Source organism: Muntiacus reevesi, chromosome 16 (genome assembly GCF_963930625.1).
Source record: "Muntiacus reevesi chromosome 16, mMunRee1.1, whole genome shotgun sequence".
Lineage (NCBI taxonomy): Eukaryota > Metazoa > Chordata > Mammalia > Artiodactyla > Cervidae > Muntiacus > Muntiacus reevesi.
The window spans coordinates 17,150,568-17,168,050 of record NC_089264.1 but is presented as its reverse complement, the minus strand read 5'-3'; the positions used below and the strand labels follow the sequence as shown (position 1 = coordinate 17,168,050).

At 39.4% G+C, this 17,483-nt stretch overlaps 1 protein-coding gene across 2 annotated transcripts in view; it reads right to left on the bottom strand.

Annotated features, from left to right (window-relative positions):
* Positions 1-17,483, bottom strand: part of PAPSS1 (3'-phosphoadenosine 5'-phosphosulfate synthase 1) — a 110,580-nt gene that overhangs the window by 56,787 nt on the left and 36,310 nt on the right. For both annotated transcript variants that reach the window (XM_065907159.1, XM_065907160.1), the window contains exon 6: positions 2,200-2,313. In XM_065907159.1, coding sequence (XP_065763231.1) covers positions 2,200-2,313 — 114 coding nt within the window. The remainder of the gene's footprint in view (positions 1-2,199; positions 2,314-17,483) is intronic.

The window sequence follows — 17,483 nt, the reverse complement described above, 5'->3', positions numbered from 1 at the left end:
TACCCAGAAAATGTTAACAATAATGTTCTAGCAACTACACTCTGACAACCACTGTTTTAAGGTAAAACGAACTTTAGATAAAAATACTTACCAAAAGTGTCCCTCACCAATGACATTCATTTTACAAACAGTGTATTATTTCTTGAACTTTAAGATTTCTAGTGTATCCGATCAGAATATTAAAGACTTGATAAATTAACGATGAATTAATGTAAGCTGCGGGGGGGGGAGGGCTTCCCCAGTGGCTCAGTGGTAAAGAATCCACCTGCATTTCAGGAGATGCGAGTTCAATCCTTGGGTTAGGAAGATCCCCTGGAGAAGAAAACAGCAAGCCACTCCAGTATTCTTGTCTGGGAAATCCCATGGACAGAGGAGCTTAGAGGTCTACAGTCCATGGGGTCGCAAAACAGTCAAACATGACTTAGCGACAAAACAACAACTATGTAAGCTGAATGTGCTCACTTTTAACTTGGTATATATATGTATATATATAGCCATGATTCTCAAAAGAGAAAAGATAAAGCACCTGACCAAGAGGTGTGTAGTAAGATGTGGCTTACCATGTATTCCCAAAGTATGCTGGCCAGCATGTTCCACTAAAAAATCAAATATGGGCAAAGTATACCCCTCCTTCAATTCACAGGAAAAAATTATATTCATGCACCAAACTGTTTCATTTTCAAGTTCTCCTCTTATTCATTTTTCCTAAACCTCTGACATGACCCCTATTTGTCTCTACTGGAATCTAATTCTAGATGGTATCTACTATAAACTGAATGTTTATATCCCCCCAAATATGTTGAAGCCCCCAATGTGAATTGGAGATAGGGCCCTAAGGAGGTGATAAAGCTTAAATGAGGTCATAAGGCTGGGTCCTAATCTAATAGTCTGGTGCCCTCATAAGAGAAGGAAGACACACCAGAGCTCAGCTCTCACCCTGAGCACACGGTGAGAAGGTGTCTGAGAGCAGGTCAGGAGGGGGCCTTGTCCGGGACCAAGTCAGCCAGCACCGAGGTCTTGGCCTTTCTTTCTTACAGAACCGTGAGAAAAGAAATGTCTGTTGTTTATGCTATCCAGGCTACAGTTTCTGTTGTGGCAGCCTGAGCTAAAACATGATGTAGCCTACGGTTTTTTAATTAATTATTTTTCATACTGCTACGCAAAGAACAAACCACTGTATTGAAAAAAAGGCTTACATTTGAAAAAGCTATCATCTTTTTGGGTTACAGAGTCTGACTCACCTGGATTCAAATTCATTCATTCTCAGTTTCTTTCTTCTCTCTCTCTCCCTACCCCTCTATGTGTGTGTGTGTTTATTCAATTGACACTAAGTCTGTTAGGACAAAATCTGTTGTTCCTCAGTAAAGTCAGCTTTGAGCGACTCTGCTCCCCAACTCATCCTTCTCCGTGCTCCCTGCAACGTGTCTTAGCTTCTGGTTAGAAACCAAATCACACAAACCACCTAGACAAGGTACTCCTATCAGGAATCTGAGTAAGTCTTTGCAGAGTCTTTCTCCAGCCTCAGCCTCCTTTTCTCTTTCTCCTTACTTTCAGATGTGGCACCTCCCTGGGTGTCTGGGATTTTTACTACACTAGAAGAAAGGCTGGGAAATTCTATTCCTAGTTTAAGTTCTTATTTCTAACCTATTTTTAAAGTATATCTGAATGATACAATTTAAAATTCTCTAAGATTTGAAAGTGATAAATTACAGTCTCCACTGTCATCATATCTAGTTTAAGCAGTTTCTTATTGGGAAAAACACTTAATGATATGATTAGAGCTACAATACACAACAGAATTATTCCTCACAATAGAAGAAAGGGAAAATCAGGGTCTTGGCAAGGGATTAGGAAACATGTTTAAGGAAAAAAAAGTTCATTTTAATTATTAAATTATTAAAGGTTTTTTACTTTTTAGAATCCATTCCTCCTGATAAACCTAAAATCCTATATAACCTCTATTCTTTGGTATTTCAAAATAAATATTATGAGTGAAATAAAATCAAAAGCCATGGTAATTTGGGAATATGGTTTTATATGTTAAACATATTTCCCATCCCTGGAAATGGTGATATATACAACGATGACCACCAGCACCACTCATGCCCTCAAACACATCAATAAAATCACAAATTCTACAGACCAACAACTATCTATAGGATTAAAGTACTCGATATGAGAAAAGGACGAAGCACTTACTTTATTAATTTTCAAGGCTGGTAGCGTTTCTGCATCTGTTTTTGCCAAATGAAGTTTATTTTCTGGCACATATAGCTCTTTCACTTCGTAAGAGGCATCCACAGGTACAATATCCTGCATATTAACAAAAGCAAAATTAAATGTTTGAGCCAACAATTTAGAGTTCGCCAAAGGGTACGTTAATGAAGGAAATTAATGTTTCAAAAAGAGACTCTAAAAAAACATATGAGAGGGATTTAATCAATTTTCCTAACGACGGTTGGTCTACTCCCAAGCAAATAATATCCCACATGCAAGAAATCATTACACGTAATTTCCCACTCCTGAGTGCGAAAGAAATTCCCACAGCGTACCATGTATGTCAAAATCAGGCAACTGCAAAGAGGTGACCTCAAGTAGGGAATGATGATTAAAAGGATTTAGAAACAAAGAAAAAAAGCACTCTAAACGTTATCACCATTATCTGTAACATATTATAAAACCATTTTATTCCAGCTTCCGTACAGATCTTTATCACCAGTGTGACTAACACCACCTTATTAGTCATGTAATACAGTACTCCAGAGCACATCAGCTCTATTCCCACCACTGCGGTTTGAAAAAGAGCACTCTCTAACCTCTTATGCAGTGCATGCTGGAAATTTTATCCAAACTCCAAGCACTCATTTATATCATACTGGGACAAAGCTTTTCCTCATTTATCCCACAAGTATCTATTTGTGATGACCACAAACGTACACACTGCTCATCAAGTGACCATCACGAGGCCTGTTCACACCTGCCATACTCCTAGGAATAATTATCAAATGTGTTTAATTACTCTAAATTTTTAAAGTCAAATCGATCAAGTGATCTCCATAAGCATATAAAACTGGCACTGATAAGTTTTTCATATATGTCTAAGCAATGTCTCATTTAAAATACATTAATTCTCAAGAGAATGGTAAGACAAGCCATAGACTGAGAAAAAATATCTGCAAAAGGCATATCTGAAAAAGGACTGTTATCCAAAACAGAGAGAGAACTCTTAGTAAGAAAAGAACCCTATTAGAAAATGGGTCAGAGGCCTGAACAGACACCTCACCAAAGAAGTTATACAGATGACAAATAAGTATATGAAACAATATCCTACATGATATATCACCAGAAAAATGCAATTCAAAACCACAGTGAGATAACCCTGTTAGAATATACTTATCAGAACGGTCGAAATCCAAAACACGGAGCACATGCTGACAAGGAGGCAGAGCAGCAGGAACTCTCTCTCACTGCTGGTGGGAAAGGAAAATGGCATAGCTGCTTTAGAAGACAATCTGTTTCGAGCAAGCTCTGAGAGTTGGTGATGGACAAGGAAGCCTGGCGTGCTGCGGTCCACGGGGTCACAGAGAGTCAGGCACGACTGAACAAGCGAACTGCACTGAACAGAACCATACTCTCGCCATGCAACCGGGTCGTCGTGCTCCTTGGTATTTACCCAGATGAGCTGAAAACTTATGTCCACACAAACACCTGCACACAGATGTTCACAACAGCCTTGCTCAAGACTGCCCATGAAAACAACCAAGAAGTCCTTCAATAGATGAACGAATAAACGGCAGCACATTCAGACGATGGAATATTAGTTATTCAGTTCTAAGAAGAAATGAGCTATCAAACCATGAAAAGACATGAGGGAAACTTAAAGGCAGGTTATTAAACCAAAGAAACCCACTGAAAAAGGTTACATACTGTATGGCTCCAACTATAGGACATTCTGAAAAGGCAAAACCATGGACACAGTAAAAACATCAGTGGCTGCCCAGGGTTAGAGTGGAGGGGAGAAGGGAAGAATAGGAAGAACACATGGGACTTTCTAGGACAGTAAAGCTATTCTGTATAATACTACAATGGTGTGTAAATGTCATTACACAGTGGCTATAACCCACAGAATGTTCAGCCCTAAGGTAAACTATGAACTATGGATGATAACAATGCATCAACGCTGTTGTTTAGTCGCTCAGTCGTGTCCGGCTCTGTGACCCCATGGACTGCAGCAGAGCAGGCTTCCCTGTCCTTCACCATCTCCCAGAGTTTGCTCGAACTCATGTCCACTGAGTCAGTGAGCCCATCCAACCCTTTCTCATCCCCTGTCATCCCCTTCTCCTCCTGCCTTCAATCTTTCCCAGCATCGGGATCTTCTCCAATGAGTCTAATGAACCTACATATCAATGTAGGTTCACCAATTATAACAAAGCCACCACTCTGGTGAGGGATGCGGACAGCCGGATAACCCACGTGTGGCAGGGAGGGGAGTCCTAGGAATTCACTCTCTATACTTCCCACTCAAGTTTTGCTGTGAACCTGAAACATCTCTAAAAAATAAAGTCTATTTTTTAAAATGTATAACAACAACAAAAAAAAGGTAATTCGAAATAAATATTAATGGAAAAACCAAGTATTTAAAGACACTACCTACTACTTTTCCTGAGGAAAAAGTTTGGGAAGAAACTTCAACTTATATTCGGACTTATATTACTATCTTCAGCAGAGGGAAAAAGCAGAGTCAGACATGTGTCTCAAAGCTGGATGACCTCATGAAAGCCTGAATGCTACCACTCAAGCAGCCATTATGGGTCCTGTGAATCTAGAAAGTTATTCTCCTCCATTTCTCTGATATTCTGTTCCTTCAAAGATGGAACACATGTGAAAAGTCACTTCAGTTGTATCCAACTCTGTGACTCCATGGACTGTAGCCCGCCAGGCTCCGCTGTCCACGTGATTCTCTGGAGAAGAATACTGGAGTGGGTTGCCATGTCCTCCTCCAGGGGATCTTCCCGACCCAGGGGTCATATCCGCATCTCCTGCACTGGCAGGCGGATTCCTTACCACTAGCACCACCTTGGAAGCCCATAAAGATGGAACCGCACTGGCTAAGTCATGTACCAAAACCAAGTTCCTCCTACCAGTAAATTCAAGGCCTCTAATCTTTCTCGGGAGAAACTCAAGAATGAATGAGAAGAGTAAATATGAAAGAAAGAAAAAAAAGAAATAATAAAATTAAAAGACATAAATAAAGGAGTACTGCTTGCTACCATAGCATGTTCAGCCAGCTCGCTGGGGGCCCTTTGTCCTTCGAGCATCCCACTGCTCAGGGGAAAGCAGAAAGTGTGTGTTAAACACAAACCTTGCACAGCAGAGAGCTTCCTAAACCTTCCACACCTCCTTCTGCAATTAAGCCTGCAGCAGGTACCCACAGCAGAAGACTACTTACTGTATTTACTAACAGTAAACACTACATGAGGGCCTCAAAGAATAATGGTGAAGGAAGAGAGACAGCTTCCATCAGCTGCTTCCATTTTCTCTTTATAGATATTAATACATTACAAAGTAAAGTCTCTTTTTAAAATCTAGCAAGAGAAACAGCTTAAGGTAGTCCATTCTGTACTTCTAACTCCAGGAGTTATTTTTAACACATTTGTTTGAAATAATAAATTAATTATTTAATTATTTTTATAAAGAATAACATAATAATTTTATAAAGAATTAAATTAAATAAATAGTAGTAAAGAAAATGTGGAAATGAGAAAAACCCGTCACCCTTATATATGATTATCAACATCATTTTTGTATATTTCCCTCCAAGTGTTCTTCACCCATAAGTGTATTCTAGAACAACTGGTATTTTGAGCAGTTTGCACAAAGTCTGTTACTCCATCAACCAGAAAATAAAAATTCAGAATCCATGTTTTCCAGAATATAACGTGCATTAAGGGAACTACACATGCACCCTATATGTTCAATTAACTTCTTGAGTATGTGTAAAGCTCGCAAAGGTGCCTTGAGAAACACACATTTTTGCACAATAAAGAATTCAAGTCTTCCATAACAAATCCTAAAATTAAAAGTTACACAGTCAGACATTCACTAAGGCTTTTGAGAGAAAGAATATGATAAAATTTCACAAAGCACACTTGAAATTAAATATTTATATGAATCGCAAAGCCATCAGAGGAACATCATCTTCAAAACCAATAAGATCCAATAAAGCAACAGAGGTCTATAGGTCACTTATTTCTGATTTGGCTACTTAAGGCCTGAGATCAAATTCTAACTGTGCAATCTTGAACAGGTTATCTACATTTCTCAACTTGTTTCTTTCTCAACTGTTTAACAACAACAAGGGTATGAGTGTGTGTGTATATAATATATGTATGTGTGAGTATATGTATATACATATATACAGTTACATGGCTGTGTGAAAAATGACTTAAAGTATGTAATCTGTGGGGGCTCACATTTACTGGATGCTAACAACAAAAACAGCAATGCCTTAAGGGCATCACATGCATTAATTCATTTAATTTTCATGCAGTCCTACCTATGAAAGTAAAAGAAACTGTTGCTATCCTTCTTTTACAGATGAGGAAATTGAGGCTCAGAAGAGGTTAATAACTTACCCCAAATCCCTGCTACACTGTCTTCCAGTGTGCTTAACACATGATAAATACTCAATAAATAATAATTACAGTATGCTTGCTACATGCCAGGAACTGTTCTAAGCACTCTACATTTATTAATAGAATTCTCAGAACAATTCTGAGACAGGTACTATTTTTATTTCCCATTTCACAGATGAGAGGATCGAAGCCAAAGAAATTAGGTTATTTTTTCCAAGGTCATATAGTTAATTGATAAGTGTTGGAACTGGGACTCCAACTCAGGTCCCAACACTGTTCTCTTCCAAATAAAAAAATAAATTAAAAAAATTTTTAATAAAAATAAAACTTTACTGTTTTTCCCATAAAACTAAGTTATGAAACATTTTGTCACACAAAGTGTTCTGAGTTTATTTTCATGATTTTATTAAACATTTACAATTCCCAGGGTTTCAGCATGTGATCTTTCTGTGTTAATAAAGATCTAGACAAAAAGTATTCAACATTTCAGTTACACCTAAACATTTCTCTTAATAACAAGTGAATGATTTTCAACAAACTTTCTTGAGCCCCATCACTGTAAATAAATCGAACACCTCCATTCTCACCACTCTGGATCCCTTAAAAATTTAAAAAACAGAATCCACAGTCTGGAAACAAATGGCATAGCAACTCCAGGGAAGAGAAGGTTTCACTGATACAAACAACTCTACATAAAGCTTTCTTTGGCATCTCTGAAGCCTATACTACTTTGCAAGGATGGGATGCCTCCCTCATGATGGGTATTGATGACTCTCCTCCACCCTCACCCCTGCTTTACCACTAACAGTTGTCAACAGTCCTGGAGGGTCAGAGGAGTGCATGCAACAGACTAAATCTTTTGATCTCTGTTGGATACAACAGGGCATTTTGAGCTGGCTTCCTCAGCCAGCATCACTAGCGTCAGCCCACACACAGTAGTGAGGAGCAGCACTGCGCACTGCCCACTGCGATGCCCCCAGCACAGGGTCTGTCTGCACCTTGCCTCGGACCTGGAACCCCCTTCTGCATCACATATCACACTGGACTATCCACTCCAGTATGTGAATCTTCCTCCTCCAAGGACAGTTTGTTCAAAGTAAGAGCTGAGAATCAACACATGTTTCTATACATCGTGTCCGTTTCCTTCCAACCACACCCTAAGTGAAAAACCAAAAGGTACAAACAGCTGGTGAGCAAATACAAGAGAACTTGTTTGAATGTGAAAAAGCAGTATCTATATTATAAGCCTGGCCAAATTATTTTTTTTAGTGTTTCGTATACTAATAATGCCATAGCTTTAGGATGATTGCATTTTTACTAACAAGCCATTTTATCTGCATGAACATAGAGGCTACGATCATTTTTTTTTTTTTTTAATTTTTATCAGCCACGTCACATGGCTTACAGGATCTTAGTTCCCCAACCAGGGATGGAACCTGGAACCCCTGCAGTGGAAGCTCTGAGTCCTAACCACTGGATGGCCAGGGAATTCCCCTACAATCACTTTCTTTTCAAGAGGGAATTTAGAACTTCTCTGGTGGTCCAGTGGTTAAGACTCCAAGAGAGAAGTCATTTTTTTCCCCTTTTATCAAGAAAATAATTTTAAATTATATAAAATTTTAATGTTTGTCATTAAAACTTTATTAAAATTTTAAGTATTAATTTTTTTCATTACAAGCATGTCACAAAATTCTTTTTCAAAATTCACACTCAGTAATTATTTTAAGGTGAATTTTAGCCTCATAACTTAAATATAAAATTCTTCTGATGACTAACCAATGGTAAAATAAAGGTTTGAGAAGTTACCACTGTTTTTCTCTTCAAAAAGGTACATAAAGAAAGTATTTTTGGAATTAACACAAATACAGCAGGGATCAACAGGAACATGGAACACATGTTTGGAGGAAGCAAGTTCTCTGTAGACTGAACATGTAGAGAGAAGAGAACCATCAGGAAGACAAACTGTTTTTAAAATGTGGACACGGCCAGTTTCTATCACATTCTACCGAAATGTTTTTAGTTTCCAAAACCACGATTAAACATCAAAAAAGATCAAAACCACCTCAAAGTAAGACAAGATATCTGGATAACAGAACATGAAGTCTCTGCCACATGAGTTAGTCATTTTATTTGGGATTCATTAGGATTCCCAGAGATACAGCTATCAGAAAATAATGTGTTCTTCTGCAACCTGTACATATAAAACCCTTTACATCAGGAAGCATCCGTTAAAACAAACATAGATCACAAGCCAGGTCAGGAACAGATGTTTATGCACCTAAACCCTTACAACTGATCTTAACAGCTCCACAGTCACCATTTAAGGGTAAAGAGGAAACAGGAGTGCTCCTAGGAGTTCTCATGAATAGGAGATTAGTTAACAATTTGCTAGGGCCTCCCTAGTGGCTCAGATGGTAAAGAATCCGCCTGCAACACAGGAGACCTGGGTTCGATCCCTGGGTTGGGAAGATCCCCTGGAGAAGCAAATGGCAATCCACTCCAGTATTCTTGCCTGGAAAATTCCATGGGCAGAGGAACCTGGCAGGTTACAGTCCATGGGGTTGCAAAGAGTCAGACAGCACTGAGAGACTAGTTGGCTGACTAACGATTTACATGTTACCATTAGTGAGGTAGGTCTAGAAATATTCAAATATCAATTTAAATTTAATATGTAACATAGATACACAAAACTTTTTTATTTGACTGACTAAATACAGTCTAAGACCTAATGTGTTGTATTCACATCTTTGTTCAGAGACAATTGTTCGTTTTTTTCCTGGAAACTGGCTGGTAGAACATTCACTACCTGGAAATAGTAGTCTTTCTTTTTAGTAGTCTTCTCTTTTTAATCTTCCTAACTGTGAACAAGTTAATAAACAGAGTGACTTCACATTTTAAATTTTTCCTTTAAGTATATTCTGAACTTTTTCTTAAGCCAAGTCTGCTCAACAGATTTGAACACTAGAGCTCAATCATTTTTTTATGCAACTATTAAATTTCTATTATCTAAACTACATGCATCCCAAGCATGAACACCAAATGACATTCTGGCATCACTTGAAAACGGAGCTGCAAAGCCTGGTTTTATGTACAGTATAAAATCCATTTAGAGCACTAAACCACCATTTCATAAAAAGACAAACCTTTAAATAATTTATAGCACTACTAAATCTAGAGTTCCTAGTAGATTTAAAAACAGTATTTAAAATATCACATTAGATTAAAACCATCAGCAAGAAGCCTACTTCCTTATGTCATAACCCGTCAAGTGAAAATGCAATACCAGCAGGCCATCTAGTGACCATTCAAGGGTTAGGAAAAAACTTCAATGAATTTAAAAACCTTCAATATTTTCCAGTGTCTTCTATCTTCTTAAATAAAAATGTGTGCACCAAAGCACATTGGGAAAATAAAGATGCTCTGACAAAATACTGAAAAATTAAATATATAAATGACTACACTGTGTATTCCAATTTTACTACATAAGCCAGATCAAAAGAGAAATAAGACAATCCAGAGATGCCAGAACCAAAATACTCTTCATCCTAAAATACCCACTGTAGAGCACCCTAAAAATATTTTTTTTCTCAGTGAAAATCAATTCCATATATTAGCAATGATAAAATAAAAATCTGTATTACAAAGCATCCACCTGCAACACAGGAGACCTGGGTTCGATCCCTGGGTTGGGAAGATCCTCTGGAGAAGGGCATGGCAACTTACTCCAGTATTCCTGTCTGGAAAAACCCATGGATAGAAAAGCCTGGCAGGCTACGGTCCATGAGGTCACAAAGAGTCAACACAACTGAAGTGACTTCACACATTTGACTCCAATAAAAATTTTCCATTTCTTTCTTAGATGGACTGATTAATTTTTTGTTGGTAGTAGAGAATGCTAAAGAAACAATACCTAGTAGAATTCATTTTGTTAAGTCTCTCCAATACCATGCAGCAGATAGAAAAAATTTCCACCCATCACCAGGGGAGGCAGCACTTCTCAATCTTGGGACAAATAACTTCACCTTCCTGAATTTGTTTTCTCATCAGTAAAATGAGGAAAATTACAACTACTTCTCAGGGTCTTACAAATTCAATGCAATAAGGCTACTGAAGTGACTACCAAAGGCTTCTGCACAGGGTAAGAGTCCAGCTCACAGGAGTTCTTGTTGCAGGTTTCCACCTCTGTCCATCATCCTCTTCCACTCACAATTACATTCTTACACATAATGTCGGTCAACACAGACCCACTAATAAATCTTCACATTCCCACTCACACACACTATAAACCTATGAAGATTTGGTTACTATTCTCTGCTTTAAAATACCACCGTATTCAACATATTCATGCTTTCCACTCCCAATCTATATTTGTGACATTTGGTCACCTGATGCAAAGAGTTAACTCATTGGAAAAGGCCCTGATGCTGAGAAAGACTGAGGGCAGGAAGAGAAGGGGATGACAGAGGATGAGATGGTTGGATTGCATCACAGACTCAATGAACATGAGTTTGAGCAAGCTCCAGGAGATGGTGAAGGGACAGGGAAGCCTGGAGTGCTACAGTCCATGGGGTCACAAAGAGTCAAACACAACTGAGTGACTGAGCAACAACCCACCTTTGGAAACCCTAACAAATGTCTTTGTGGTGACAATGAGGTTCAACTGCGTTGGCTACTCCTGGATCATCATGTAGAAAGTTTGTTAGAAAGAGTGCACATTACAGTAAGTCACCTCATGACCAGGGTACCGCAGGCAAGCAAACTCCTTGTATCACCATAAACTTTGAGCTGAATGTCAGGTATTCACAAGGGGGTGAATACCCCCATGTGCCCTAATGCTCATTTGAGATTCAACTTTGTGAGAAAGTCAATCAACAGAGAATAAACATCAGAATAGAAGTAGCTATGTCTGTGTGTGAATTTCTTTCTTGAATTTTTTAAAAAATTCTATCTCATCTTAGAAAAGAATTTATACAGTCATTCTAGCTTCTAATTACAAATAACGGCTGTAAGAACCAAATATCCAAAAGTAAAGGTTGTAAGGAACAAAGCTAGTGGAGGTGATGGAATTCTAGCTGAGCTATTTCAAATCCTAAAAGATGATGCTGTTAAAGTGCTATAGTCTATATGCCGGCAAATATGGAAAACTCGGCAGTGGCCACAAGACTGGAAAAGGTCCGTTTTCACTCCAATCCCAAAGAAGGGCAATGCCAAAGAATGTTCAAACTACCACACAATTGTACTCATTTCACATACTAGCAAGGTAACACTCAAAAGTCTCCAAGTTAGGCTTCAACAGTACCTAAACCAAGAACTTCTAGATGTTCAAGCTGGATTTAGAAAACCCAGAGGAACCAGAGAGCAAATCGCCAACATCCCTTGGATCACAGATAAAGCTAGAGAATTCCAGAAAAACATCTACTTCTGCTTCACTGCCTATGCTAAAGCCTTTGACTGTGTGGTGGTGGTTTACAAGCTAAGTCGTGTCCAATTCTTGAGACCCCATAGACTGTAGCCTGACAGGCTCCTCTGTCCATGGGATTCTCCAGGCAAGAATATTGGAGTGGGTTGCCATTTCCTTGGACTGTGTGGATCACAACAAACTGTAGAAAATTCTTCAAGAGATGGGAATACTGGACCATCTTACCTGTCTCCTGAGAAACCTGTATGCAGTCCAAGAAGCAACAGGTAGAACTAGACATGAAACAACGGACTGGTTCCAAATTGGGAAAGGAGTACGTCAAGGCTGTGTATTGTCACCCTGCTTATTTAACTTATATGCAGAGTACATCATGTGAAATGCCAGGCTGGATGAATCACAAGCTGGAATCAAGACTGCAAGGAGAAATATCAATAACTTCAGATATGCAGATGACACCACACTTATGGCAGAAAGTGAAGAGGAATTAAAGAGCCTGTAGATGAAGGTGAAAGAGGAGAGTGAAAAAACTGGCTTAAAACTCAACATTCAGAAAATGAAGATCATGGCATCCTGTCCCACCACTTCATGGCAAATAGATGGGGAAAAAATGGAAACAGTGACAGATTTTATTTTCTTGGGCTCCAAAATCACTGTGGACAGTGATTGCAGCCATGAAATTAAAAGACGCTTGCTCCCTGGAAGAAGGACAAACCTAGACAGTGTATTAAAAACCAGAGACATTACTTTGCCAACAACAGTCAAAGCTATGGTTTTTCCAGCGGCTGGATGTGAGAGGTGGACCATAAAAAAGGCTGAACATCGAAGAATTGGTCCTTTTGAACTATGGTGTTGGAGAAGACTCTTGAGAATCTCTTGGACTGCAAGGAGATCAAACCTAAAGGAAATCAATCCTGAATATTCACTGGAAGAATTTATGCTGAAGCTGATACTCCAATACTTTGGTCACCTAATGTGAAGAGCCAACTAACTAGAAATGACCCTGATGATGGGAAAGATTGAAGGCAGGAGGAGAAGGGGACGACAGAGAAAGAGATCGCTAGGTGGCATCATCGACTAATGGACATGAGTTTGAGGAGCTCTGGGAGATGGTGAAGGACAGGGGAGCCTGGCATGCTGCGGTCCACAAGGGTCTCAAAGAGTAGGACACAACTGAGCAACTGAACAACAAACGACCAAAAATTAAGGTTCATGAGGCAGGAATCTGTACTGCCTAATTCACTGCCACATCCACAGTGGTTTGCAACAGTGCCTAGTATGTATAGCACCAAGTATTTGCTAAATTAATTTACAGGATCAATCAGTATAAACAGAAAAACATACTTTCAATGTGAAGTGAAATAATTTCCTGAGAAAAGCATATAATTGAAATCTTTCCCCAAAAGAGGGTGGTACCTGAAAAAGCAACTGAATTAAGGAAGCGTTTACATTTCCTTTGTCAGCACCCAAATGAGTAATTTTTCAAAAGAAAATTTCTGTCTTAAACTAGAATATTGTCAGAATATCCTTCTGCTGTAAAATTATTTATATTGTACTTGAGGTGTAATGAGGACACTTGAAAGTAAAAGCCAGAGGCACGTGGAAATGAGTTCTAGGAATTCATGTACCTGGAGTACTAGATACAGAATTCAATATATTCATGAGCAAGTTAGCACAGATCTCTGAAATACTCATAGGTTAACTGTGTGAATACAATTAGACAACATATACACTCAGTGCAAAGACCAAGTGGGAAACCACTATAGTAATTCAAGGTAGAACTGGTTAGAAGCTAAAGCAGAAGAAAGACCACTTTCCCCCAGTTCTAACCACCAAAGCAAATATTTTAAAAAACAAAGCCCCACATACATGTCCCTTACAACAAGCATTTACTAGACATTAGTTCCTTATCTATTCCTTTCTTCAAAACCTTAAATGAAACTGTCCAATTATGAGACTGTCTAGCAAGCATAATGTAGACTAATAAAAGGAAGAATAGACCATAACACAGACCATATAAAAGGAAGAATAATAGGTACAATCATTAATTAGGAACAAACAAATTAGGAGCAAGGCAATAATTACGGCCACAGAGACTAAGGCAAGTAACAGCAGCAATAAAAGGGGGAAAAAAATAGGTAAACACTGTAGTGAAAGACATAAGAAAAAATGCAGCTTCAAACCAAACTATGGAGAACCTTGAACACAAATCACCTTAATCCTATAAACACTGGGAAAAATCAATACTCATTTTAGAGTAAATGACAGAAAGGATTACACTACATTTTAAAAAGATGATTCTGCCAACAACATAAAATGGAATAAAAGGCACATAGAACTGGAGGTGCGGTGACCACTTAGGGAATATCGAGTAGCGTGAGCCTAAAATTACAGTGACAGTTAATCCTGCATTTTTTACCACTGGGTTTCGGGGGAAGCAAAATCCTGGGTGTAACAGACATCATGTGAGCCTGTAGTTTCACTTTACAGAATCATGGTTAAAAGTAAGTCAATACAGTGAAGAATCTTGGATTGAATCAGAGAACAGGAAAGGACATTAGTAGAAAAACTGGTGAAATCCAAATAAGCTTGTGCTTTAGTACCAAGGTTAATTATTCAGTTCTGAGAAACGATCTATGATTATGCAAGTTATTAACCTAAGAGGAAGCTAATGAAGAATATATGAGAAATCTGTCCTACTTTTAGACTCACAGAAGAGTCACGAAATTTTATCAAGATAAATTAAAAAAAAAATCATCTGACCACTACTACCAAAAAAAGTAGCCTCTATGTACTAAAGGGTCAAATTCAAATGATGCTATTCTGAGCAGGGCCTCCAAGAAGAGTTTAGGAATTGAAGGAAAGAAAGAAAGGAAGGAGAATAACCATCACATATTAACTAATCCCTTTTAAGTGTCTGAACAATCTGGAATTATCTAAAGCCCATAAAATGGTCTCAGAAAGTCATGAACCAAAATTTTACAACAGTATCTATGTACATTTTTCTGAAGTTTCATAAAACACATAAGAATCACTAATGAGATGTAAAAAATAGATAATTCAAACTAACAGAAAATAGAACCATGTATAACTTTCTAACATTGATATGACAAGTCTTTAGTTAAAAAAGAAAATACAGGTTCAATACACAAAACATACAAACAAAATTATATCAAAATACAAAGAAAGGAACCTCCCTGGTTGTCCAGTGGTTAAGAGTCCACCTGTCAATGCAGGAGACATGGGTTCGATCCCTGGTTCGGGAAGATCCCACATGCCACGGAGCAACTAAGGCCCTGTGCCACCACTATGCAGCCCACACACCTTGCCTACTGAGCTCACGACCTCACCTACTGAAGCCTGCACACCACCCCAAGAGAAGTCAAGGCAATGAGAAGATTGTGCACTGCGATGAGGACTAGCCTCAGCTTGCTGCAACTAGAGAAAGCCTGCATACAGCAATAAAGACACAGCACAGCCAAAAATAAATTTAAAAAGAAAGAAATAAAAAATATTGAAAACACAGCTCAACGAAAATGACATAGAATACTTACTGTGCATGCATGCTACATTGCTTCAGTTGTGTCTGACTCTCAGCAACCCCACGGTCTGTAGCCCTCTCGGTTCCTCTTGTCCATGGGATTCTCCAGACAAGGATATTGGAGTGGGTTGCCATTTCCATCTCCAGGGGATCTTCCCCAACCCAGGGACTGAACTTGCATCTCTTAATTGGCAGGCAAGTTTTTTACCACTAGTTCCACCTTACTAATGTCATATAAATTTATAAGAAAACTATAAACAACCCCATAAAGTAGAGTAAGGATAGACAGTACACTGAAAACGGAACAGATTTCACAACTGACCACCATCTAACAAGGAGAAAGACCAGCTAATCTATAAAATCAAACCTTCCCAAGCCCATCACAGAGCTGAGGTCCTAATGCAGTAACATGAACTGCTTCCAAACCCACCAGAAAGAGTCAAGACACATGAATTATCTCCCTATAGTAGAGGCTGGGAAGAAGCGATGGCTGTAGTAAAGACAGAAAGAAGAAAACAGCTTTAAAGATTTTAAAACTCTAATGGCTGAGTATGGACTTGTGTGGCAGGTTGTTATCACTGGGAACCCAGACACTAGGAGTTCTGCACTCACCTTAAGCGGACCTCTAACAGGTTTGCAGTAGGAAGATGAGGAGCAGGTCTGGGGACCAGAGAGTGAGCCCCCTCAGTGGTACAGGCACAAGGCTCTGCCTGCCCCCCGCAACACTGTCTCATCCAACACAAAAGCCTTAAGCTGATGGCAGATGGCAAGGACCCCTCACTCCGCCCAGGGCCCACTATTTTGGGGGAGGTCTGTAGAAGCAAGTAGTCATGTACAGACATGAGAGTTGGATCATAAAGAAAGCTGAGCACTGAAGAATTGATGCTTTTGAATTGTGGTGCTGGAGAAGACTCTTGAGAGTCCCTTCGACTGCAGGGAGATCAAACCAGTCAATCCCAAAGGAAATCAACCCTGAATATTCACTGGAAGGACTAAAGCTGAATGAAGCTGAAGCTCCAATACTTTGGTCAGCTGATGCCAAGAGTCAACTCACTTGAAAAGACCCTTATGCTGGGAAAAATTAAAGGCAAAAGGAGAAGGGGCCAGCAGAGGATAAGATGGTTAGATAGCATCACTGATTCAATGGACATGAATTTGAGCAGACTTTCGGAGACAGTGGAGGACAGAGGAACCTGGCGTGCTTTAGTCCATGGGGTCACAAAGATTGGAACACAACTTAGTGACTGAACAACAGCAACAACAGAACCACGTACGGTCCACCGAAAGGAGGCAGAAGAAACTGTCTGGGCCCAAGACCCTGAACCGATACAAACCAGGGATCTACACGTGAGGAGCACAAGACTCATCCTCCAAGACCTCCCGGGTTCAAAGAGAGGCTAGCTACCATGCAGGGAGGGGAAGAGACGTTGAGAAAGAACCCCCTCAAGCCTTAGGGATGTAGGTCCTGCTTAAGACTGAAGCTGGGACTCCCCTGGTGGGAGAGTGGATAAGAACCTGCCTGCCAAGGCAGCAGAGACATGTTTCATCCCTGCTCTAGGAAGATTCCACATGCCACAGAGCAGCTAAGCCTGTGTGCCACAGCTACTGAGCCCATATGCCGAGAGCCTGCGCTCCGCAGCAGAAAAAGCAACCGCAGTGAGAAGCCCGTGCACCACAATGAAGAGCAGCCCCTGCTCGCCACAACTAGAGAAAAGCCCATGCAAAGCAATGAAGACCCAGCACAGTCAAAAAATAAAAAGAAAGAAGTTAATTAATTTAAAAAATATTGCCCCTCCTTTATTAAAAAAAGAAAAAAGACTGAAGCTAGAACTTCAGTAGAACTAGGAACCATCACCACTTCCCCATCATGAGCCCAGTTGCTGCTGCTGCT